Raw genomic sequence first — 25,180 nt, 5'->3', positions numbered from 1 at the left:
GCAGAGGTTTGCCCGAAGGCAGGAGGATCAGCAGACAGAGCCAAACTTCTCTAGCAAACGTGGATGTGATCTGACCCTCTGTGGAGGGGGAACTCTGCATCTCATGTCACATGAAGCTGCAAAGGCCACTCTTCCCTTGTGGCTGTGACAGAGGATGGGGAAAGTTTCCTCACTGTCTCTTGCACCTAAACCGAAAGGCTGCAGGAGATGTAACGCCACCGTTCCCTGATCTTGCAGCTGTGGAATGCCACTCACAGGTGTACCAGTCCATCAGTTAGAGGAGATCATCCTACTACAGAACACAGAAGTCTGTTCCCCGTGGCTCTGTGAATGACCTGGGTATTTTTAGGTGTAGTAGACCATCACTGTTCACAGCAATTCCTCCCTACGGGGCCTTCACGTTCCAGGTAACACCTTCCTCTTGTGTGAAAACATTGCTGTGTGCTTCATGGTCACTGACTGATCATGTATCATCCTTCCCCATAGAAGTTTCATGTGTCTCAGTTTGAAAGTGAACTTTCCTAAGGGAAAAAAATAAACAAAAGCCTGTCACTGGCAGACGGCTATAAAAAAAGCTTATTGTGGTTTGTCAGGTGCATTTAAAGGACTTGAAATACCCAGCTCTGGGTATCCTGAGATCTGTTCAACATGGTGTGAAATCATATCTATTTTTCTCTGAGGGGAGCTTGTACATCTCTTCCACTTGTTAAATTTGGACTTCTCAGCTCATAGGTGAGCTCAGCTGACAGAGTTTATTGAATTTCTGCCTGTAGAGACATCATGTCCAACCTAGCATTTGAAAAATCAGTCATAAATTCCAGCTATTTTTTAAAACTACTGTTCAGTTTAGTTAATTTATTCAATGTATGGAATTTTTGTATATATTTGATTTATTTCCTGTGATGATACTCTGCCAGAAATATTCTTTAGGGAAGTCAGTGTGTAAGCTGGTAAATAAGGACTCATACTTTTTCCAAGGTTTTGGTTTTGTTTTTTTTTAATGTATTTCTTACTGATACATCTGTGCAGTTGATATTTATTACAGTGAACACTTTAAAATTTTCATTTATTAACTAAGCATTGCATCAACTGCACTCCTATTTTAAAAAAAAACTGATGTTCAAGGTCACCAACAAAATTACTTCTGCCATGACAAACCATCTAAATATGTTGCTGATTTATCACCGGAAGTAAGATCAGTTCTCTCTTGCACTTCCCAAGCCAATTTTACTCATTAAGATGACACTCAGTGTCTACCTTCATCTCATGAAACATTCCTCCTTGAGCTTTCGAACCAGCAGTGACATCACTAATCACACTAATCACTAAAACCTAAATTATCACAGAATGACCCGGTTGGAAGAGACCTTTAAGATCATCAAGTCCAACTCATGCCCTAACACCTCAACTAAAGCATGACACAGAGTGCCACATCCAATCTTGTTTTGAACACATCCAGAGGTGGTGACGCCACCACCTCCCTGGGCAGGGCATTCCAGAACTTTATCACTCATCCCATGAAAAACTTTTTCCCAATATTCAATCTATATTTCCCTTGATGCAGCTTGAGGCTGTGTCCTCAGATTCTGTCAGCTGCTGCCTGGTGAAAGAGACCAACCCCCACCTGACTACAACCACCTCTCAGGAAGTTGTAGAGAGATAAGGTCATGTAAATTGTTTTATTTCACTGATCCTTATTTTCCTGTTCCCAGGAAGATTAGAAATGGGAGTGTTGCCCTACCAGCTGGAGTAATACAGGCCAGGTCGATGTTTGTTTGTGAAGGAGAAGGAACTGATCATTGTTTATGGTGGGCTGCAGTAACAAAAGGGATTTGAAACCCCATGTCCAGAAGTCGTTCTCCAGGTCCTAGCACCAGGATCCTGCTTTTGCTGTCTCTCCTGGGGGCAAGAACTCTGGAAGCCGGCGCAGAGCTGGATGGTGCCCAGCCGCAGAGAGAAGGAAAAGGGGGCAGCTCTGAGAGGGGAGCAGGCTCTGGCACAGGCAGGGCAGCACCTGGCCGCACGTTCTGGTGGCCTGTGCTCCAGGTGACCAGTAGGGAAGAGGCTGGGAAGCTGATATCCACTTCTCTGAAAAGAAAGTGAAAGAGTCAGGTTGGTTTACAACTTCCTTTGCACTGGGAGGCTGACAGCTTTGTAGACAGTAGTGTGGAGACACTTGTGGTTCCTGGAATGGGACTGAATGTCACAAGCTATGGAGAAAAGTTGCTGGGACCCCTCCAGCACCACCCTGTATTTCTTATTTGTGGTGACTCAGGATTAAAAAGTGGTGGAGGGTAGGATCCCTTCAGGCACTCCAGGCAAGATGTCTAAAATTGGCTCTTTCACAAAGTTTCCCAGGAGATGCAGCCAGTGGTGTGAGTTCATTCTATGGGACAAGCAGGTGCAGGAAATTACTTTTCAGCAGTTATTGCAACTTTATCTCCTTTCATTATTTGGTTGAGGTTTTTTTCCTGTGGGCTGGACCTCAGATCTAGAAACAAGGAAGGTGATCTCTTCTCTGGACACTGCCTTTTCAGTACCTCGCTGGTGTGGAGGGTATCTTCTCAGTCTCGTGCGACTTAAGAAAAAACAAAAACCACAAAAAAACCCTACTCTAACAGAATGCTTTCTCTCCGTAGCCACGCTGCCCATCTGCCCCCCGAGCCAGGGATGCAGTCCAGCCCCAGCGCCCCGGTTCCCCCGGGCAGCCCCGGGCACGCACCGCTGCCCCCGGCCGTGCGGGACCCTCCGGCCCGGAGAAGAAGTCCGAGGCGCTGGTAACGTGGCAGCTCTGAGGCGATCCGTGCTCTGAGAAAAACGGGAGGTCAGCCTGCAAGTTACACGGATTGAGTCATGTAGAGTTAAACTAACCCCTCCCACAGCTATGGACCACTAAAGCGCCCGTTTTCATGAGCACCTCTCACTAAGGCAGCTCGGAGCCGGCAGAGGCTGAGAGAGGAAGGAGGGGGGAGCGCGGGAGGAGGGAGCGAGCACCGGCACTGATGGACGAGCCAAAGGGTAAGGACAGAAGCGAGCCGAAGGCAGCCCTCATCCCCGGCGAGGGGCGCGGGGCTCGGCGGGAGCCCCCGGGGCGGCGGCATCCCGCGGCCGGCGCTCGGGGGAGGCTGTGCATATTCATGAGGAGCTCTCCTTCGGGATGTGCCAGTCAGGCGGGAGCTGCGGCTGCGGCATCCCCGAGCGGCGCGTCCCTCCCTCCGCGCCCGCGGAGCGCTGCCGGCGGTGGGCGAGGGCTCCGCGGCGGGGGCTTGCCGGGGTGGGCGCAGCCTTGCCGCAGTCCGCCCCCGGCTGACATCATCTTCCAGCCCCGGGACTCCCGGTCGCTCCTGGAGGGACAATGCCGAGTTGTGCCGGGGAGCTCGGGCGGGGGGCCGCGGCTGCTGGGAGAGCCGGCGGTGGCCGCGGGCCGGCGCTCCCCGGGCGGTGCGGGCGGGAGCGGGAGCTCGGCGCCGGCGGCTCCCGGAGTTTGTCCGCGGCACTGCCGGATCCCCTCCCGCGGCACAGCCGGATCCCCTCCCGCGGCAGTGCGGGGCTCCCCTCCCGGGGCAGTGTTGGGGATCCCTCCCGCGGCAGTGCGGGGCTCCCCTCCCGCGGCAGTGCGGGGCTCCCCTCCCGGGGCAGTGTTGGGGATCCCTCCCGCGGCAGTGCGGGGCTCCCCTCCCGGGGCAGTGTTGGGGATCCCCTCCCGCGGCAGTGCCGGATCCCCTCCCGGGGCAGTGCGGGATCCCCTCCCCGGCGGGCAGCAGCAGCCCCGGCCCGTCCCGGCTGCCGCCGGCGCTGTCCCCGGGCCGGCGCCGCGCTCCAAGGGCGAAGGGGGCGGGGAGGGCAGAGCACAAACTCGGTGAAGTGTTGGCTGTCAGGAGACCTCGGTGGGAACCGAGCAATGGCTCGGGGGGTGGGAGCAGCGCGGTGCTGGCTGCGAGGGGCTCTCGGCGCCCGGAAGAGGAGGATTCCCCACCCGGCAGCCTGGCAGCCCTCTGGCCTTAAGTGCGGTCCTGAGGAGCGGGGCAGGGAGCCGGCAATAGCTGCAGATGCTTATTGCACCGTGATTTTTCTACAAGATGCATGTCTTGTACTTGGCTTTGCCTTTTATAATCAGCTGACACGGTGCACGTAGCAGCACTAGTCACAACGTTTGGCAGAAACATTTCCTAGTTTAGTATCAGCTTTTTTCTATCTGGGTGCCTTACCCTCTCTTTACAGCTCCTTCTTCTGCTACGCGGTCCGTCTTTCCGTGCTGCTGACAGCACTGCGCTCCGTGCGGGGCTTTCAAACACAGAGCAGGAACTCGGACAAATCACAAGAGGCAGTAAACAGGAAAAATATTTGGGCAGATAGTTTCTTGTTCAGTACCAGGTGGAAGTCTCTCATTCATCATTGTTATGACAACGGGGAAACAAAATGTGATTTCTTTTTTCCCCCTAGAATAAATAAAATGTTAAACTGGACCTTTCCAATGTTTTATCTTCATAGAATGTGATAAATGCATTTGAGGGGAAGGAGCATTTTCTCAGTCTGACAGGCATCAAAATTTAAAGCAAAGACTGGCAGAAGGAGAAGGTTAGCTCATTAGTTTATGCAGTCATGAGTGAAGCTGGAAATATTTGGAGATAATTTGCCTCTGTTGAGGAGGGAGATAAGAATAGCTTTGAAACCAGTCTTTTAAAAGTTTTATTCCAAAAATGAAATACAATGCTTGAACAGAAATGTCTTTTCTAGTGGATGAGAAATCACAGGGAAGAAACTTGGATAATGAGAACTGATTTAGGAAAAACGACCACATAAGCCTTCTTTTAGAAAGAGGAATTTTAAAGAGACAGAAGGAAACTAAAGGAAACTGATAGTGCTGAAGCCAATTGCAGATGAGGCAATGATGGTTCTGTAACAGGCTGACCTGCAGAGCATGCAAATATTGCAAGACCCCATAGAAAATTAGTGCAATAAATAGCCTGGAATTGCATTTCATCTGTGTGGGGCAAGAAAACACCACACTGTTTCTGAGAATGCCTCTCACAGTATCTTTTCCAGCAGTCAATGGGCTCAACATGGGGCAGTCTGGGACAGGTGGTGTTCATCAAGGTTCCACCTTGAAATGAGGCACAAATGCACACCAAGGGCACATCCTGTCATCAGAAAGGAATTATTAAGAAGTGTTTCAGTAAGACACCTGTTTCCTGTGAGCCATGTCCATAGGGACTGTGATAAGTGCCTTTGGAACACTACTCTTCAGTGTTAGGAAGCTTGTTTTTAAACACTGACACCATCAGCTCTGCTTTGAAATTGGCTAAAATGGCCAAAAAATAAATTCTGTTTGGGATGCTACATAGCAACAGGTTATATCATTGATCACTGAATACTTTCTTGGGCAAAAAGCATGACAACCTAAAAAATACATGTCACTGGAAGATGCATGGGTGTGCTTCAGTCTGGCAAGAGCATGACACTGATCTCATGTAGACAGCAGTGAAAAGAAATAAACCTTATTAAATTTATCTATTTTAACATAAAAGGTGCTCATGTAGTAACTCTGATTTGGAGGTCTCTATATACACAGAGATTAATTAGTCACTGTCTGATGACTGCTCTCTATAGATCATTCCAGCATGGAACCGTAATAAAGCAAAATCTGACAGGGAAAAAAAAGTAAAGGAATGTGAATGGAAAAATCAAAAGTTTAAAGAAGACATATTGAGCAGCACATCAAAACCAAGAATGAAGATGACTTTGATTTGTTCATTCAAGCTGTGAAGTTAAAACAAGTAAATTAAAGGAAAAACAAGTAAATTTAAAGGAAATGGAGAAAGAGGAAGTGGAGAACATCTGATGGAAAACATAGACTCTGAATTGAGGAAGATTATTTAGAGAAAGTAAAGATGTCAGGGGAAAATCTAAATTTATTAGGGCCAGGCACAATTCAAAGGAGGCATTTAGTATGCCTTAGGAACAAAATAATGTGTATAGATCAATTGCAAGATAATTTTGGAGGTGGACAGGGAAAGATTTTAATGACAATGTGGGACAAAACCAGAAAAGTGTTGGCTAAATACTTTTCCAAAACGGGGAGTAGGGGAGGCAATGAATTCTGATATGAAGGAATATTTCAGGGATGTTCATGGAAGTAGTTTGTTTTGTAGATTAATGTTTTGGGGTCAATAAATTTTAACAACAATTTGAAATGAAATGTACCTAGTACTTACTGAGAAGATCTATAAGCAATAATGTTCATTTTCAGCAAGCTGGAGCACTATGGATATCCCTAACAATGGGAAGAGTGCTATTGTTCACGCAATATCCCAGCAGTGTGATGGTGGGTATTCTGGAGAGCTACTGCCAACATAGCCTGACATTAGTCCTACATAAATTACTGGATAGATCTCTCAGTAACCAAGTGGTAATGGCTAGTTTGATTATATTCTTTTGGTTTTGTAGAGAATAAAACTTAAAGTAACTTTCAGAATAATATTGTAGAAATAGGTAACACTGTCAAAATGGATAATGGAATGAATACATGGAAAAGGAAATTACTCATCCCAGACAGAAGCAAATTTATGAGTTCATGTGGCCCCCTCAAGTGAGCAGATGTCCCCATTCTGCATCCTAGGATGGAGGTGGTCCCACTTACAAGAGTCTGCAGCAAGAACTTCAAGGAATATGTTTCTTTCGGTTTTCAAACTTGGCTGGAGAATGCACTTAAAAGAAGGAGTGGTGGAAGTATTTCGAGCACTGGTAGATCTTTTAATCTGTCTTTACTTTCTTGAAGGCTCTTTTGTTTACACAGTAAGTCAGCTGACTTTAAAAAATAGCTGTCACACAAGCCTGGTGTGATTCCCATTCGGGAAAAATACAGGCTGTATTTTGTCTTATGCATGTGAACACTCATTGAAGTTCTAAGGAAAAAAATAAGTATTCTTAAAAGCTGAGTGGCTGCTGAATAAATCTGGGCTGTGAGTTAAGGGACTTCCAAAGCCTGACTCTCCTGATAGTTTAGAACCACCACACAAAAGGGGAACAGGAAGAACTGAATTCCCTGGCTGGTATTTGACAGCCATGGTCTGGATTATAAATGTAGGGCTGGGAAGGCACTGGTCCTTTATTTTCCAACTAATTATTTGCACTTGTTTTATTTTCCAGAGGAAAAAAGATGTGGTTGAAAAGATTAAATATGAATACCTTCCATGTTTAAACTTCTTCACAATAGATACACTTCCAATGTTGTTCTGATTGCAAAAGTCTCCCTATGACTCTCTAGCAAAGAATGAACCAATGGATTAAGACCTGGGTAACAATAGACCTTAAAAATAGTTATCAAAGGAAATAATCATGAAACAGCTGTGTTTTCAGAGGTATTCTGCAAGAGGCCTGATGGCATTAGACATTTCCAATAATGATCTAAAAAGCATAAAATCACTGCTGATTTGCAGATGGAGTTTGTCAATGCTAGGAGGACCAGTACAAATACCAATTAAGTCAGAGGAAAAAGTCTAAAGAAGCCAAGAGTGGTTGGAAAGATAAAGAGCAAATAAAAGGCTTTAAGCCAAGCCTGTAAAAGCAAAGCTAATGTGACTTTGTGAGGAAAATTGGTCATTCAAACACTGAATAGACCGGAAAGATTTCCAGACAACGTTGTTCAGAAAAAAACATGTAGAGGTGTGTGGCATGTATGTATATGTCTATAAATATAAATATATATATATATGTCTGGGACAGCCATAACTAAGAGGTCTTGGGTTCTTCATTACCATGGAGGGAGAAGGTTGTCCTCTAGTCAACCTTATTGTGACCACTGCAATCTGTTTGCCCTTTGGCTTGTAATTACCAGAAACATACAGAATACCCTTCAGGAATTTCTGGAGAAGAAAGAATAAATTTAAGAGGCTGAACACCTGAAAAACAAAGTGTTACAGAAGCTATAATAATTTATAATCTTTTTGGTTTTACCTAAGTTGCAAAACTGGCATCATGTGGTGCAGAAGTATCATGCTTAACTACATTCCTTCTTTTCCTAAGACATCTTTCCACCTGTGGGTTTGAGAGCAGCAGGAAATGAAATTTTTGGATTAATATCCTCTGGGCAGGTATTTTATACCTTCTTACTAGCCCAGTGCCCAATAACAGCGTTCCATAGAGCTGGATGTGTTTGGAAGTTTGTTGAGACAGGAGCTGAGTTCTGAGCTTAGAAATCATCTGTTCAAGGTGGTTAAGATTTGGTTAGAGACGGAAGTGTTTGGGCTGAACTTTGGGATGAAGTAGGTGATGCTGAAATTACTTTGGAGGGCCACCTCCTAAGGGATTAGTATTGCTTGAGACTGATCAAATTTCAATTGTAAAATCTTGGATCATGTTCACAAGAGAAGCAACCCAATTGGTTTTCTGAAAGCCAAGTTAGATGTGGATTACTTATAAAACTCTATTATTATTTTGTTATCTAGGTTTGAGAACTGGCTTTAAGTTTCAGCTCATTGGAAACCTCCCTCTGAGTAGAACTGAAGGTTTGTGGCAGGCATTTCCATCAGTCTTAGTCACAGAGCTGTTGACAGAATGCTCACAATGGAGAACAGCAGAGCCTAAGGGTGAACTTCTACTTTTTATCATTTCATATTAATCTTGCTGCTGAAAGAGAAAAGGCACCTGTCCTTGTTTCTGGCCTCGTTCTTTTTATTCTGTGATAACTTTCAGTTTGTCCAACTTGAAAGTCAACACTGGCCCAAGTGAGAGAACAGAAGGAAGATAAGGGTAAAAATCACTTTCATGGAAGTTATTGGGAAGTGCAGGAGGAAAATCTTCACTGCAACACAAGGAGAGACAAGACACAAGCCCTGTGCTCTGAAACATTGCATTAGCAGTACAAATTAAGAAAAGGGGAAAAGTGTGAGAGACCAGATGGAGGAGAACAGAGTCAGCTAAGTGCACACTGAACAAATTCATCTGCTCACATCATCTCATGCACTCACTGCCCCAAATGTGGAAAATGCTGCAAAGATCTCTTTCCAAGCCTGCTCTTTGTCCTTGTCCCTCTGTCCCTAGTGCTGCACTGGCTGTTCACACTCAAGGGTGATGCAGGCAGTGTAATGGTCAGTGCTGTCACTGTCCTGAGAGTGCTTAGCCACCACCAGCAATGCCACAAGTCTGCCTGTTGTGGTTCTTGTCTGAAACATTTGGGGCCCATATTTGTCCATTCCAGCTTGGGAAGAGCTTTCAGTGAGGATTTGCAGAGCCACTTCACTGTCTTCCTTTACATTGCCTTTCAAACTCCCCTTGTGCTGTCAACACAGGGATTAAGTTTCTAGTATGAGGAGCCACACACCCATCAGTCTGACCTGTGCTGTTCTGTGCTCCGTTGTGACCTTCACCCAGCTGAATACTACATCTCTTCTGAATAAAAAGTACCCCTTACAGGGTAACTGACTAATTTACAGGCTGGGACTTGCACCTTTAAGCAAATGTTTTATGTTGCTTAAGTAGAAGTTAAAGGCTCTTAGTTTGATTTGTATTCTTAGTTTGATTTGTATTCTCTCCTTTGATTTGTATTCTCCTCCTGAGAGTCTTGGCTCTGATCACAAATCATGGTGAGTGCCAGAGCATTCTTGATGGAGAGGATGCAAAGAAAAAGGACCTATTTTTACAAAGGAATGAGATTTAGTTTGTTTTTTTGTTAACTGTCTGCAACCTCTCAGCCAAAGCTCAAACCATCCCTGGCCTTTGAGCTCTGTGTGCTGACTGGAAAAGGTGAGTCAGCAGCTCAGGACTTAGAAACCACTTCAGCCTCTCAGCTGGTTCACAGCACTGCCACAATCTGCTTGTGGGGCTCCCGAGGCAGAGGAGACACAGGAGGGGCTGGTTCAGCTGCTGTGGTTTCTAACATTCACCACAAGTCCCGCTGCAGCTGGGGGCAGGGGAGGCAGCAGCATCTCCACCTTCCTCCCTGGGCTCAGCAAGAAGGGGTAGACTCCTCCAAGAGTGAGGGATGGAGGGAATTTGGAGTCCCTTCAGTACAGCTGATGGATGGGAACATCCAGAGTGCATGGCAGGGCCCAGGGAGCAGGCGTGCAGGGGGAGGAAAGGTGGAGCTGCTTTGTGGAGGGTGGGTTTGGTGGTGGGGACAGGTAATGGAATGGGATTTGTTCCTCTGCTGAGAACTGTCCCTCCCTGCTCTTTGCCAGAATGGGAGTGGGCAGCTCCTGCCAGGGAGAACATCTGCTCTTTGCCACAATCAGCCCCTAGCTGCTGGCTCCAGATTCTTTCGGGAAATGTACTGGAAATCTGCAATTTTGTCTTGAATTGAATGTGCCAAATAAGTTGATCTAAAGCTTCTATATATTTCGTCTCACTTCACTGAAATAATGTAGGAAGCTTACTGTTTGTCAGCTTTGTTTGAGACTGCGGTAAACATGAACACAGTGGAAGCCAAAAAGAACTTTATTCTGGTAAATCTAGTGGTCAAGCTCTTGTTTACAATACTTAGAAATACTGCTGTGGCCAAAAGCATGAAAGCCATACAGAAAAGAAGAAAAGAATGCTCCAGCACAGTTCTTTAGAATTTATTCTGTCATTAACTAAAGAGAATTAGGATCCTATTTGAAAGGTGGAACTATGGCATAAGACAGAGGTAGGATAGTCCCTTTTTGTGGCAGAGCAAACAGAACAGTTAAGCAGACTGTGAAACTAAACCCCTGCACTTCATCTTAAAAATAGTGGTTTACAATAGAACCTGGCCCCATGCTATGCACTCCTTGTTAAAGACAGTCATTTCACTGTTGCTTTTTAGGTTACAAAGCGTGTCTCAGCTACAGAGACCAGTAATTTCTCTACCAATTTAAGAATCTTGAGTCCTGTGGCCGCTTGGCACCTAAGAATGTTAACTGGATCCCATAGGCCTTGCTGGGAATAGATGTCCTTCTGTAAACAGGGATTTGGAGAACTTCTTTTGCCTCTCTGTTTCTCAGGAGATTGTAACAATAAATTTACACATCTTGGGAATTTTTGGTGTGGTGTAGCAGTTAGTCTTGAGTTTATTGGCATCTTTATAATGTAGTAATGAATTCTTTTAACTGCTGGTTTCTCCTTCTTCCATCCCTGAAGTCTGCAGGAAGAAGACACAGGGAATGCCTTCATTCCTCCATGGGACCCTGATACCTTTGTTACCCTTTTCCATCCTGTTTCTTCTAACCTAAATGACATTTTCAATTTCTATTCCCTGTTTTTAAAGTTGTAGGAGAACTGCAGAGAAATTGTAGCGTGAGTCATGTGCATACTTTACTGGACCATTAATCTCTAAATTGCTGTTAATCTGGCAGAACATCAGAGACTATATCAAAATGATGGAAGATGAATTTAAGAGTAGCTGTAACCAAAGTGTGCTGCTCTTTCCCTGGACCTTGGGAATTCTGCCTCTTTGCAGGAGAGTGTGTGCTGCAGCCCCTGGTCCATGAGAGCCACCCAGACGAGTGGGTGGGATGGTCCACAGGGCAGAGCACTGGGATGCCTGCTGCTCTCTTGTGCTTTTTCATCAACCAGGGCAATAAGGCTAATGGTGCTGACCTCTGTAAACTCCTTGGCAATGTATGAGTGAAAAGCACTGTGTCAAATTTAAGTGTTACGAGTTGTTATTAGGGAAAGGCTGACAATACTCCAGCATTACCTGCTTTGTATTAGTTTCCTGTGTGATGTGGGCAGACAGCACTGCTGAGAGCTGGAGTCAGCTGTGACAGCCAAGGGGAGCCTGGCAATATTGGGAAAGTAGTGAGAGAGTCTTGGCCTTGCTTAGTGTCTATGTGCTGGGAGAAGGCTGGACTCATAGAAATGTGACATGGGAAAATGTGAGGGCAAAAAGCCTCCCTGTGGGTGCTGGGGTTCTGCTCTGGGATAACTGCAGCTGTCCTGTCTCACAGGAGCTTTATGGGAGAAGCTGAGGTTAATGCCAGCCTTGCCCTGCAAGCCTGAGTATAGGAACTGTACCAGGTCTTGGTGACACCAGTGACAATGGTCTCACCCTGTACTGTCACAGGCAGCTGCTCTGCAGGTGACAGGCTGAAAACAGCTCCAGCTCTAACATTGCTGCTGAGATCTTGGTTGAAAACTGTTTTAAATCCTCAGTGGTGAGCCTGGTAGTGACACCCAGGGACAGGCTTCAGTGTTGCTCTGCAGGATTTCAGCACCCTCTGACTTCCCCACAGACTGCCACTGCTGCTGTGGTCGTGCTGTGCCACAAGCTCTGAGCAGGAGACCTGCCTGCATCTGAGCAGCAGAACTGCATGGTAACCACAGCAGCCCTAAAACCTACTTCCTTTGCTGCTGTCATAACCTAACCTAACCTAACCTAACCTAACCTAACCTAACCTAACCTAACCTAACCTAACCTAACCTAACCTAACCTACTGCAATGATGGCCTCTGAAAACACACCGTGCATAAGGTAGGCATGCAGCTGGAGGTGCAGGAATACTCCAGCTGGCCTGGAGGAAATGTGAATGGAATATGTGTGTGAGAGAGAAGAAGCAACAGATCAACGAGTAACAGAAAATGGTCTATAATGGTAACCAAGGACATAACTGACTGCACGAAAACTGGGTGAGTGCTGAAAAATGTGTTTGCAACAAGGGCTGCCTGTGGCCTGATAAGCCTCACATGGATGGCGTGTCAGGAAAAGGCCTGGGTGCTGATAAAGTGCAGACTAGTCCTTGGGGAACAAATAACTGAGGGATCACAGTAAACTCACAGCACATCCTCTGTGCAAGTTGTCCTCCTCTCAGGGCAAGCAGATAGACAGTGGGAGCTGAGGTACCCAAAATGAGGGGGGAGGAAAGGCACTGAGCAGCCACCTGTTCTAGATAAAAGGGCTTTCCATGAAAAAGGATCACCCTGTGGTAACCATTAACTCCTGAAGATGGCAAAAGACCTGCTCAAGAATTTGTAGCTTGTCACTGAAGAGGAACCCAAGAGGTGCAGTGAGGATTTGGCACTTGGCACACTGGGTCTCATCTCACAGAGGATCCCACTCTTCCTCACTCCCTCTGTACTCACAGCCAGCTTGGTGCCTGTGAGTACAGAGGGAGTGAGGAAGAGTGAGTGTGAAAATGGGACCAATTGGATTTTTCAAAACTAACATCGTCTTCCTGTTTTGTAAGGTCATGTGCTGTTGCTGCATTAATTTGCTGTATCATAGCTACATAAAAAACTTCTCCATTCTTAACCAAAGCTTTCACATCTTTTTTCATTTATAACTGCTAAGACCATCAGAGTTTAAGAAGCTTTTGTTTTGGTGTGATCAGTGTAGCAAAAATATAATCAGGCCTAAGTTGAGCTGTAAGAGGCTCTAAGGGCTGAAAAATACTGGATAAAAATATCAGACAAAACAGGAGGGCAAGGAAAATTCTCAGATGCTTTCAGTGATGGCAAGTGCAAAACTGAAACTACTCCTAAGCACTTTGACTTCACTGTTCCCACCCAAAGCAAGTTGACTTCCCACATGCCTGCGTAGAAGACAGGCAGGTCATGGCCCAGGAAGAGACCCACTGCTGAGAGTCCTCTGAATAACCCTGCTGTGGGAGCCCAGCCAGTTCATACATGGATTCAAGACTAGGGTTCCCACATCTTCTCTGAGGAGACAGCCCCAAGAGTTACTGTACAGCTCCTATTTCTCCTTCAGCTGCTAGCTTTCATTTCTATCCTTCACGTCTCTTTAAGTGAGCCCCATCTCTCTGGGATCAAATCCTGCTTTCAATTAGTGTTGTTTGCCTTATGAGCATCTGAAGTTTGAGTTATTTTTCTCTTGTTTGTCTTTTTCTGAGTTTAATTGTTTCCTGTATAAGATGGTGGTTTCCATAGATACCTTGGACATCATTTATCAGTCCTTCCTGGACATAGAGTTCCTCCCAATGATTTACACAACAATTTGTCATATCTGCTTGACACCTTGGTTTCTTCATCCATATCACTGCCATACTGAGCATTTTAACACTGTTGTTCTAACATGTCATCTTGATAAGCTGCCGTGTTCTCTTTGCACAGCTTTCAATCCACATGATGGAACTCTTGTCCAGCCAGTTTTAAATTCAAAAATGGTACATTGCGTGTCTATTTTAGGATTTTGTCCTGATAATTGCTGGAAACTTTAGCTCAGCTTTTCTCTGCTATGGGTAACTGTTAAACAGAACAGTGTTTTGTTATTTTTGTTCCCCTCCCCCCGCCCCCTTGAGAAATGTTATCAAAGAACAAAGTCTGGCAAAGTATTCAGGGTTGGTATGCTCCTAAATGAGAGCTGAGATAGCAATGACGTTGTTCTTTCAGACAGCTCTAGCGTGAGTTTTCTCCCCTTATCCTGTCTCCACCTTGTCCTGGAGGAAAGCATTTGTCCTGGATTGCAAAGTTAGATGCTAACGTGAGTCACTGCTTGGAATTTAGTGGTGAGAAATTAGAGCGCTATCAGCCTCCCCAAATCCTTACAGAAACAAAGAAAAATCTGGACACGGTGTAAGTTAGTGCTCTCTTGGGTGTATTTTGCTCTTATCAGGCTATTCAATGCACAAGTGGGGCTGCTCTGCTGATTCAGCATCACAAGAAATGATGCCAGGGCAGCTCCAGGCCACACTTAAGGAATTACAAAGGAGACCATTAGAGTCACAAGTTTTCTCTTTAGCTGATTTATAAATGGATTTGTTTTCTTTCTTGCTCATTTGTCCTAGAGCTGTTAATAAATAACCTTTTCAATGTCCCTGCTCCTGCAGGAGATGAGAGAAAAATATGTGCTCATGTGAACTTGCTGCGAGCTCTGCAGCTGGGCTGGAGATCCTGTGGCTGGAAGGTTGGCTCTGGCCTGAGCTTGGTACCTCCCATCCCCAGCCAGAGGGAGAATGGTGCTGAAAGAGGCTGGGAAGCACGGAGGCTCCAGGGAAGCAGCAGACCTGCAGCTCCTTTTTGCATGGGCCAGGGTTTCTGGACAGAAGGGTGGCCTGCTGTGACTGTCCCCCTGTTCCTGTGCTGCCTTATCCAGAATATCTTGTGTTTGTATTTTGAAATATTTGAGGTAAGAATAGTGGGGAGAGGGAAGATTAATGGAGATACACAAATTGAAGGCCAAACTATGGCTTGATTATAAACGGGTTTCTTTCCCTGAGCATAATTCTTCTTTCAGGATTCACTGCACATCCCAGTAATAAGTAATCTGAACTTTAGAGATTAATAGCACCCTGTGCCAGCCCATTCATCCAGCAAAACTCCTTTGCTGTTTTGTTACATGTCAGCATGAGGCTCCAGCCTTTTCACAGTGCTCCTCTGACCACAAAAATTTGGATTCACATTTACCTTATTACCTTTGTAGCTTCCAAGAACTATTTCTTCTCTTACGCGCAGGAAATTTGTCAAGGTCTGTGCCCCGCAATAGCCTCTGATCCCATGTTCCTTACCATTGGTTGTCACTAAAAATACCACAGGGTAATTTGTTTCCTGCTATTTGAAATGGAAATTGTAGCAGCATGAGGAACAGAGAATTATATTCATGCCAAATATCATGAGCTGAATTCTCCTCATGGTTTGTGGGAATCCTAGTTATTAAAGCTGACCTCTGAGAAATCAGTATATTTTTCCACATGGCCTAGACAGTGGATGTGCTCCTCAGCAAGAAAGAGAAACTATTCCAGCTGTCTCTTGTCCTGTGCTCTGCAATGAGGAATGGAGATTGCAGTGCTGACAGCTGAAGGTAAAGGGTTGAGTTGGGAAGTGTTTAAGCAGAGTGCTGTCTTTTTTAATGCATGCAGCCCTAACCCTGGCCTGCTGAAAGGAGGGAATGGGGCTGCTGCCCTGCCTGTATAGCAAGGGGTCTTTACTGCTTCTGCTGGGATTAGTTGCAAAGGGAAGGTGCCTACAGTGTTCTCTGCTGCAAATGGATGCTATGCATGTTAAGGGAGGAAAAGCTCAGTGGGTACCTTATAGGACTGAGAAATGGTCTTCTAAGACAGCAAACAGATGTGCTGGAAATCACAGTACCAAGGGGTGGCACAACCTGGGTATAGGCAAAGTCCCAGGCACAGTTAGGCACTGCAGCATGTGGGACTGCTGTGGAATGGGCATCACCCCAGGGGCCTTGCCAGGGGCTCCGCTGATGCTGCACCAGCTTGGAACAGTGTTCGTGTGTCTGTGATCAGTCTCCAATGGTTTTTGGAGTCAATGGGAAGTGAAACTTCAGGAGAAATGCTGGTTGCTTTTGTGTGCAGAAATCGTCGGGCAGCACAGGCAGCGGCTGGCTGACATGTGGCACTTTGGGCAGCTGAGCTGCTTGTTTTGGAAAGCAGGGAAGTGAGCCCCCGAAGGCAGAAATGTTATTCAACACACAAGGTGATGCCAGGAGCCTACAGCTCAGAGAAAAACATCCTTGAGGTGTGGTGAGAGGCTTGGTGGCCTCAGCCCACTCAGGGCAGGGCAGGCTGTCAGTGCAGAGGGCTCGCAGGACAGCTGGGGATGCTGGGATTTGCCACCATGGGAGTCAAAGGGCACAGGGCAAGCTGTGGGTGAAGGGGCGTTTGGATCTATTTTCTCTGTGGCCATTCCCCATCAGAACCTCCTCTGGGGCGTTTACAGAGCTCAGGACTTTTTGTTCTCCAGGAAGTTTCTGAACTTGCTGGCCCAACGTGGGTGTTGAAGGGGGTGGTGGTTGTTCTGGAGGCTGTTTCCTCTCTTTTTTTCATAATAACTTGTACATCCCCCTCATGTGTGGGTGGTTGATGGGACACAGGAAAGGGTGGGCCGTGCTGGGCTGGTGATGTGACTCACACATCACCCATCTTCCAGTGGGTCCCACTGTCTTCAGCAGCAACCATAACTAAATATTTGTACACAATAGTTGCCCAGGGCTGAACTGGAGCAACAGACCAAAGCAACTGAAGATCAGTGCCTGTCACCAGCCAGGATGCTGGGGACAGAGACAGGCTTGGTTTTCTTTATAGGGACAAGAAAAGCTGATATGATGGTGGATTTTAGTGAAAGACAAGGCAATTTCTCAGAACTAAGGGTGACCATCTCACAATTTGCAATGCATTACTTCTAGCTCAAGAGAAATATGTGTTGACCCCGGTCACAAGAGAAAAAGAGGAATTTCTATGAGTTTCAAATTATTATAAAAGTAATGCACACTTATTCTGTCAACAATGTCTAGTAGCTCCTAAAAGAAGCAACATCACAAAATAAAAAATACTTGAGCTGAATCAGCAGAGTATTTAAAATGTGGAATGCTAATAAGAAGCAGCCCATTCTCTTCTTATTTCATTCCACAAAAGCCATAATCCAACAATTGAAAGCTATGTTAATTTGAAAATAATGAAATCTCTTAAAAATGCATATTCGGAGGCAAAAAAGGATTATAAAATTAGTGCAAATTTAAAGTTGGAAAGTGTAAAAGATGATCAAAAGAAGCATAAGGAAAAAGTCATGGCCAGGGAGTTGAGAAGAGAAAGAAAAATGTAAGATCTTGAGCCCAAGTGGAAGCCTGGCAGCACCATTGGGCCATTGCAAGTCTGTGTGTTCAAACTACCAACAATGACAAAGCTGAAAAGTGTCAGTGCTTGGTGCATCTTTTTTTTTCCCCCCAAAAGACAAACAAATACCTTCACATCATGTGCTGGTCAAGCATTTTCAAGCAATAATTTATCTGGTGAGCCAGGGAGGAGGAGAAGCCCCCTTGAGCTCACTGGATATTTTCTGATGAAACTTCAAGCTTTGTGGATAATGGCAATAAATCTTCTCCAGTTAAAGTATAGCTTTGATGGCTAGTAGGAAATTAATGCCAGAGGTTTCCTGACAGGAAACTGATGTAACTGATAACAGCTTTCTCTTCTGATTTGAAAAACATCTTTCATATGAGAATTGTAAAGAAATTAATATGAGTACAAGTAGGATACAGGCTTAAAAGTCTAGTAACCATCTTATAAATGTGAAAAAAAAAACTACCTAAAGGTACTGTGTTACCAGCTTCCTGACACTTGCTGGTTGCATTTAAGAATATTGAGTATCTGGGTTTGACTGCTGTGATACAAGCCAGAAAAATATATTCCTACAGAAAGATTATTTAATGAGCTGGGCAGAGAGATTATTTAATGGGCATTGGGAAGACTTGGTGGGGGCAGTGTATAACACCAGGGAGATGGGCTGAGGGCAAGGAGAGAGGGGTGTCAGTGCCTTGCAGAGAGGGAGGCTGAGCACCATCCCCAGCCCTGCACCAAGGGAAGGTCTTTGACAGGGGAACCTGCTTTGTGCATGGTTAATTGGGCACTTGGTGTGGCATTTTGGGCCACTGGGGCTCAGGCCAGAACCCCTGGACATCACCTCTCCAGCAGAAACTGCACTGCAGGGCCAGGGGGCTGCCCTGAGTGCTGCAGGCAGCTGTGGAGGGGACAGAAATGTGTGCTGTCTGCTCCTTTGTATCCATCCCCTGCTCTTATTGCTCAGCTTTTGCTGCCTCCAACACCCAGCAGCTCCCCAGGATATCCACGTGTTTTTCTTTTTTCCAGGGAAGGAGGGCTCATTCAATGTGTCTTGTGCAATTTCCCAGGGCTGTATCCCAGCCACAACACTAAAAGCAGCAGAAGGATGAGGAACTCCCACACCAACAGTGCTGCACACATGGATAGCACCCAGCAGGGTGGCTGCTGTGGCTGCATTACGTCTGAACAAAACCTGGGGCTTTGTTGGGCAAGGGAGGGAGCACCTTTGTACAACTGCATCTGTATCCCACAGGGAGAGCATGTGCACTGCATTGCCTTTGCTGACAGCATAAGTTATGAGTGCATTGTCCCCTTTCTGCTGATTTCCCTCCTTCTGAACCAAGGAAACGGAACTGGGAGAAAATCCAGGAGCCACCCTCATCCTGAGGCGGGATTGGCTACACCAGCGCTGGCAGACAGAAATGTCATTTGTCTGAAGACAATTAATGAACCTTCTTTACTCTTCTTTTTTGCAAACTTGACAATTCAATTCCTTCAATCTTTCCTCATAGGTCAAGCTTTTAGTCTGGTGATCTTCCTTGTTCTCTTCTGGAGTTTCTCCAAGTGGTCTGCATCTTTCCTGAAAGGCAGTGTCCAAAATTGGTCATAGAACCTCACAGGAGGATTTACCAGCTTTAGATGGAGGGAAAGATTACTATAAACTGCTGTAGCTACAATAACATTTGCTCTGGAAAGCGGCTTAGCAGATTGCTCACCACCCTGTCCTTGGGTGATGGCTCTTGCCGAAATGTCACATTTGCTCTTGTCCTTAAGTGAGTTAGATGTCTTCACCAGGCTCTCACCTAATTGTCAAATTTATTTTCAGCTCCAGCCTATGTGTCAGTGTGCTTTGCTCCCAGCTTGGTGCTGTCTCAGATACAGGCACACTCTTTATCTTGCAGCTCACTAATGCACAGGTATGTGTGCACATGGGACAGTTCAGGCTGCCAAGCTGTATAGCCCAAATTCATAGGGCTCTGTGGGTTTTGAGACATGTAGGGACGCATGAGTTCAGTATCAAAGGTCTCTGAGAGACAGCATCCAAAAAACCCATTATACTGTTTGGACTATCAGTTTCACTGACACTTCAATGTTTGTACTTCAGCACTTACAAGTATTTCATCTGGAAAAATATAATCCATTAAATATGTATTTATTATTCTACATAGCACTACAAGGAGGGGCAGAGATCACACCAGTATTTAGGCCACAGTTTTTCCCATATGAATTATTAAAACTAGGAGCAGAGTCTCCCACACTGTTCCATGTAACAGCTGTAAAAAGTGGTGTAAAAGGCTGATCTGGAACTTGAATTCTAATTTCAGCATGCTGAGTGTCTTGTCCTGGTACTTTGAAATAAAGCCCCCTAAACCAAAGCCATTGACTTACTGTATATGTGCTTGGATGTGAATTCTAAGCCAAACCTGAGCCTCTTGACAGCCCCTAAGAAAAGGCTTTTCAATATGCTGGCCTGAAACAGGTGGTTTTCATTACTTTGCAGCCAAGTCTTCCTAGGTAACTTGGATACAAGCATGTTGAAATGAAAAAGGCAGATGAAGAATGAGTAAGAAGTCAGTTGGGGACAGAGAAAATTTCATAAAAGGGTTGATAAATGAAGCAGTGTGGCTCTTCTGAGTGTTTATGCACTCACATTTTTGGTTGTGGTGAGTGAAGACAGGAGGGTAATGTGTATCAAACCCTGAACCCTGCAAGTTCAGCAACCTCACAGAGTAATCAGTGAGGCAATTTCAGGCAGTTCAGCCTGAAAAACTTCATGACTACTGAAATCCCATTTTCACTCACCAGGAGGATGATGTGTGTGTCTCCTCTCCACGCTGAACAGCAGCACTGACTGCTCCCATGCCCTTTGCCTACCATCACTGCCAGCAGAACTCCACAGACACGAACTCCTGCAGTTAGAAAAGGTGCACAGACTGCATCACCAGAGCCCCTCTCTCCTGGGTGGGTTTGCTGAGTTCCCATGAGAGGTTCTGGGCTGACTTAGCACAGCCTGTGCTGGTGGATGACCATGTTTCTGAGGCAGTACACGTCCCCATCTCACTTCATTTAGGCTGGGACTGTATCATCTCCTCTGTTCACTGCTGTGCAAGGCCAGTCTCCTTGCAGCTCTGGTCAGAATGCTCAAGAAAAATATAAGCAAGTAATTCTACATGCAGAGAAGTGATGCTGGACTCTTCAGTTAGACAGAAAAGGCTGGGAAAGACAAAAATCCAGAAAGGATCATTTTTTACAAATTGACTAAGAGAATAAATTCTCTTAGGACTGGGCATTTCAGAAGTTGTGAGATAGAAATGGAAGACAGGCAGAGAGAATAGACTGATAATAAATACATTGAGGCTGAAAATGGGAACATTTCTGACCACAGAGAGAAGAGCTGAGAGGAAAAAGGCGATGGTGGGAACTGTCTGTGTCAGTGTGGCACTTGTGCAGTGGAAAAGGGGTGGCCTTGCAGTACAACTTCTTGTGATCTCTCCTGTAACAGACTGAGCATGAACATCCAAATGAAAGATCAGCTTTATCTGTTGTGTGAAGTCAGAGCTTACAAAAACATTTGTATTTATTAGAGATGATGGGTCACAGTGAGAACCAAACATGGCTTTGGTCTATGTTCAGCATCTTTTCTGCTTGACATTCCTAATGTCACTCCTTAAGCAAACCCTAGTCTCTGCTTATTGCATGTCTAAAAGCAGCTGGTTATCTGATTCCTTTTAACTTATGTTAGTAAGTCTTGTTTGGTGAGAAGGGAGTTGAGGGTGGGCAGCCTTGGCTGTGAGTGACATCTCCTGGCATGCAGAGGTGCTGTTGATTTAGTGCAGTTTGGCCAGAGGGGCCATTTCCTATTTGTCTTGAGCTCTGGAAGACACAAGAGTCAAATCTGTTCCTTGCCTTCACACAGAGCTGCCTCCCACGCTGGTGTGGTCCTTCCTGGTTATTCACTAAGAGCAACAGGGTTTCCACAGCAAAATTTCTGCCACCTGGAGCGACTGACAACATCCTCCCAGTTCTCTGTCTTGGAGGCAGAAAGGATGTTAGATCTGTTCATGTTTGGGGGCCATCACTGGATGGAACCAGTGGTAGCCCCTACAAAAAAGCAAAGAGACCAAAATTGGAAACAGACAGAGATGCCTGAGCAGCTGGGCTGTGCTCCAGCATCTGGAGAGTGCTCAATGCCTGTGCAACCGGGCAGGGCTCCAGCATCAAGCAGCTCTGAGCTCTGAGAGGAGAAAAGCAGCATCATTTCTATGCCTGCTTATGGCCCCACGGGATGTTTTAGTCACTGCACACAGTGGGCAGTGTGAGAGAAAGAGTAGAGATCTGTCTCTGCTTGGATTCTGACTGGGCACAGGCACAGAAGATCGTGTCTGCTCCATCTTTAGCTGAGGAAAACTGCTAGGGGAAGGAAAACCCTGGGGCCTGGCAATCAGTCAAGTACTGCTCCACTTGGTGGACACTGGGGAGTGTTTGCATGGCATTCAGCAGTGAGAATGTGACACTCTGAGGAGCTGGAGGAAGCTGCAATAGCTTAATTGTTTAGCCCCTGCGGAACCTGCAATTACACCTAGAGCTGATGCAGGTAACCAAGTGCACAAAAAAGGGAACTAATTGAAATACCTCACCTTTCTGAACAGCAAGTGAATTTTAACTACAGTGAATTCTTTAGATAGATTTGCAGTGTTGGTTTTTGTTTGGATTTTTAAAAATAAGTTTGTCTTTTTTAAACAAGTCTGTCAAGTATTCAAGTCTGTACACTTTGAGTGCTCTTTGGAAGGTTATTACTTTGTTACACTACCTTCTGGATTATGTTTATCACCTTGTACCTTTTCTTGTATAAAACATTTCAATAAAATTCTTCTTGGTAGCATTAGAGTTCAGAGATAGATGGTGTGGTATGGGATAGAGCAATGAAGTCACTATCTACAAACCCCAGAGTCCTGAAAAGGGCTCAGGATACTGAACTTAAATTCAGACAAAAGTCATATTCAGGATTAATAAAATAATGTGCCTTGGCAAAAAAATTACTGATCTCAGGCCACAGGTGGGATGCAGACAATTATCATTATGTCTCTGCCTTCAGACAAGGGATTTCTAGTTCATAATTGGGATGGTCCCTTACAATGCTCCTGCTTTGCTGCCAATGCTGGCACTTTCAGAGTGTGGATGCTGAAAAGATACAGCAGTCTGACAATACCCATCACAACAGGAAATCTCAAAATCTTAGAACTTGTGCAAAGTCACATATCCTTCATTCCTGTGATTGCAAACACGTAACAAATTCATTCATGGATGTGCTGTGCAACTGTCAGCAGCAGAATCAGTTTTCAGGCATGCTAACTTCATGTCTATATTGTGCAGCTAATTTTAATTATAGCATCTGCTTTAATTCATTTTTCTAGGGTTAAAATAATTTTTGTTCACCAGACATGCTCAGTGCTACCAAAACCTGAGCCAACTACTCTCTCCAATGAGAAGGAAGGTCTCCCAGCTGTCATGCTCTGCTGTTTCTAATCACTTCAAGCCCTGAGCTCTGGGCATTTTTGAATACAGTTGGATAAAATACATTCTTACTTCCTACTATCTGGTATGTGCACTAGGTTATTTTTTTAAGCTGCATTCTTGGAGATATTGGCAAGCATGTTGGCCCTCCAATAGGCACTCACAAAGTGCAAGAGTTACAAACTTCCAGATTTCACAGTTAACCTCAGCAGATTTACACAGAGAGAGCACAGAGCTCCAGGTCAGTGTTACATTCCCAATGGGCCTGTCTGGGGCATCTTCAAAGTGAGCTCCACTGGCACTTTTAGGTTCCATTTTCCCTAAGGTAAGAAGCTGTTATTTGTCTATAGTTAGAAATTTCTAGAGGTTTGTTGCTTCTTTTCACTTTGGCTAACTTATGAGAATAACTTGAGGATTTAGGGTCATTTGTAAGGTCAGGTAACACTGTATAGTTCTGGAACCTGAGACTGCCTCTCAGAGCAGTTAGAAGCTGACCCAGTTCAGAACTTGAATGCTTTTCATAGTTGTATGCATGATATGAAGTGCCAGGATGGATTTGGCACATTATCCTGGGTCTGGAGGTCTGGAGACCTCTGGAACACAAATTCTAGTGCAGAGCAGGTTCTCTCAGAGCATGATAATAGTTGATGTGGTTGCACTGAGGTATTGCCATCCTGAATGACTGTAATGTACTTCTAAACATCTCCTGGAGTATTTGAGTAAAAGGAGAAGAGAAATTTCCCATGAGAGTCAGATGATCAGTGCTTTGAGTATGGAGCATCACTGTTAGTGGAAATTGATTTCAAGTCATGTGCTCAGGAGAGCACATATGTCCCCTGGAGTTACTTGTTTGTTTTAAATGTTGACTTTACATCAAAGTTATAAATCTGGAAATTATGCTGATACCCTTTCTAGAGTTCCATGTAGGAAGATGGTATTTTATTAAACAGTTGCAAAATTGGCCAGGTCTAAGTTGTGAAATGAGGTTTTGACTGTGGGATGCATGAGGGACTATCCAAAGCAGAAAAATGTGAAAAACAGCATTATGCTAGCCAATAACAAGTGCAACTATATGTATATTGGTTCTGAAAGCTCAGATGACATATTGGTTGTGAATTATTTTCATCACCCATAAGTGGCCTTTTTTACAGAATTCTATTGCTAACCATGTATAGTAAACCACAAAAATCTTAATTTGTTAGACAGGTTATCCCAAATATGCCTGTAACATATAAGGAATTAGAGTGGTACAAGTTCTGCAAAGTGTGTGATTTATCATACTGTGCCAATTCTGCAAACGCAGGCCATTCACAACCTGGTGGGCAAAGGAGACATTCATAGGGAAAAAGGACTACAGGAACCTGCCAAAAGACATGCCTTTGGGGTGTGAGGAAAGATGGGCTACTGGGATACTAACATCCTTCTTCTGCTCTAGTCACAGGTACCAAACCAAAGATGTCCTCAACAAGAACGATTCTACTCATCCTGGGATTCCTCTCCGCTTTGGCTGTAATTGCTTTAATTGCTGTAGCAGTGACCCAAAACCAGCCACTTCCGAAGAATATTAAGGTATTGCAAGCTGGTACCCTTAGAGGAAAACAGGATGGGGGGTTAGGTGTCCATAGTGCTCACAGACATGTTGCTGCCCTTGCTGGCTCTGGCTAACCTCTTTTTCTGGCTCCATGCTCCTCAACGTCTTGTTTTACATCTTTGTGGTAAAACCAGTCACGGCTTCACAGGGAATCATCTCTTAAATCACCCGTCCCAGCTTCGCGGTTTCTCTGCTCCTGTTTCCTTTGCCGGGAGCTTTGCACTGAAGCTCTGCAGAGAGGAGCAAGGGCACACACAGACCCACAGCTGCCACACAGAGGGGCTGTGTGTGCCTGTGCCCCAGGGGAGGCCAGCACAGTGCCCAGGTGTGACGTGGGCTCTGCTCTGCCCGCAGTATGGCATCGTGCTGGATGCGGGGTCGTCCCACACCAACCTCTACGTGTACGAGTGGCCAGCAGAGAAGGAGAACGACACCGGCGTGGTGAGGCAGGTGGAGGTGTGTAAAGTTGAAGGTAAGAGGAGAAAAAGGAGCTGGGGAAGGGGCGTGGGATGAAGAAGAGATGATGCAATAAAAGGGTGAGGGAGGAGAAATCTAGAGGAAGAGGCCAATAGTAGAAACAGCATTAC

General features: G+C 45.3%; 1 protein-coding gene across 2 annotated transcripts in view; it reads left to right on the top strand.

The window, feature by feature from the left end:
* Nucleotides 1–2,885: 2,885 nt before the first annotated feature.
* Nucleotides 2,886–25,180, top strand: part of ENTPD1 (ectonucleoside triphosphate diphosphohydrolase 1) — a 32,710-nt gene continuing 10,415 nt past the window's right edge. Inside the window, exons 1-3 of one of the 2 annotated variants that reach the window (XM_063163433.1) lie at nucleotides 2,886–3,018; nucleotides 24,438–24,571; nucleotides 24,948–25,065. In XM_063163433.1, the coding sequence (XP_063019503.1) occupies nucleotides 3,003–3,018; nucleotides 24,438–24,571; nucleotides 24,948–25,065 (268 nt within the window). In that variant the 5' untranslated portion in view covers nucleotides 2,886–3,002. Of the gene's footprint in view, nucleotides 3,019–15,668; nucleotides 15,712–24,437; nucleotides 24,572–24,947; nucleotides 25,066–25,180 lie in introns of those variants that run through there. The other variant, XM_063163432.1, reaches the window with a different exon arrangement.

The sequence above is a fragment of the Melospiza melodia genome, chromosome 9 (genome assembly GCF_035770615.1).
Source record: "Melospiza melodia melodia isolate bMelMel2 chromosome 9, bMelMel2.pri, whole genome shotgun sequence".
Classification (NCBI taxonomy): Eukaryota; Metazoa; Chordata; class Aves; order Passeriformes; family Passerellidae; genus Melospiza; species Melospiza melodia.
Note: the sequence above shows the minus strand (reverse complement) of the source record. Positions and strands in the feature narration are given on the sequence as shown.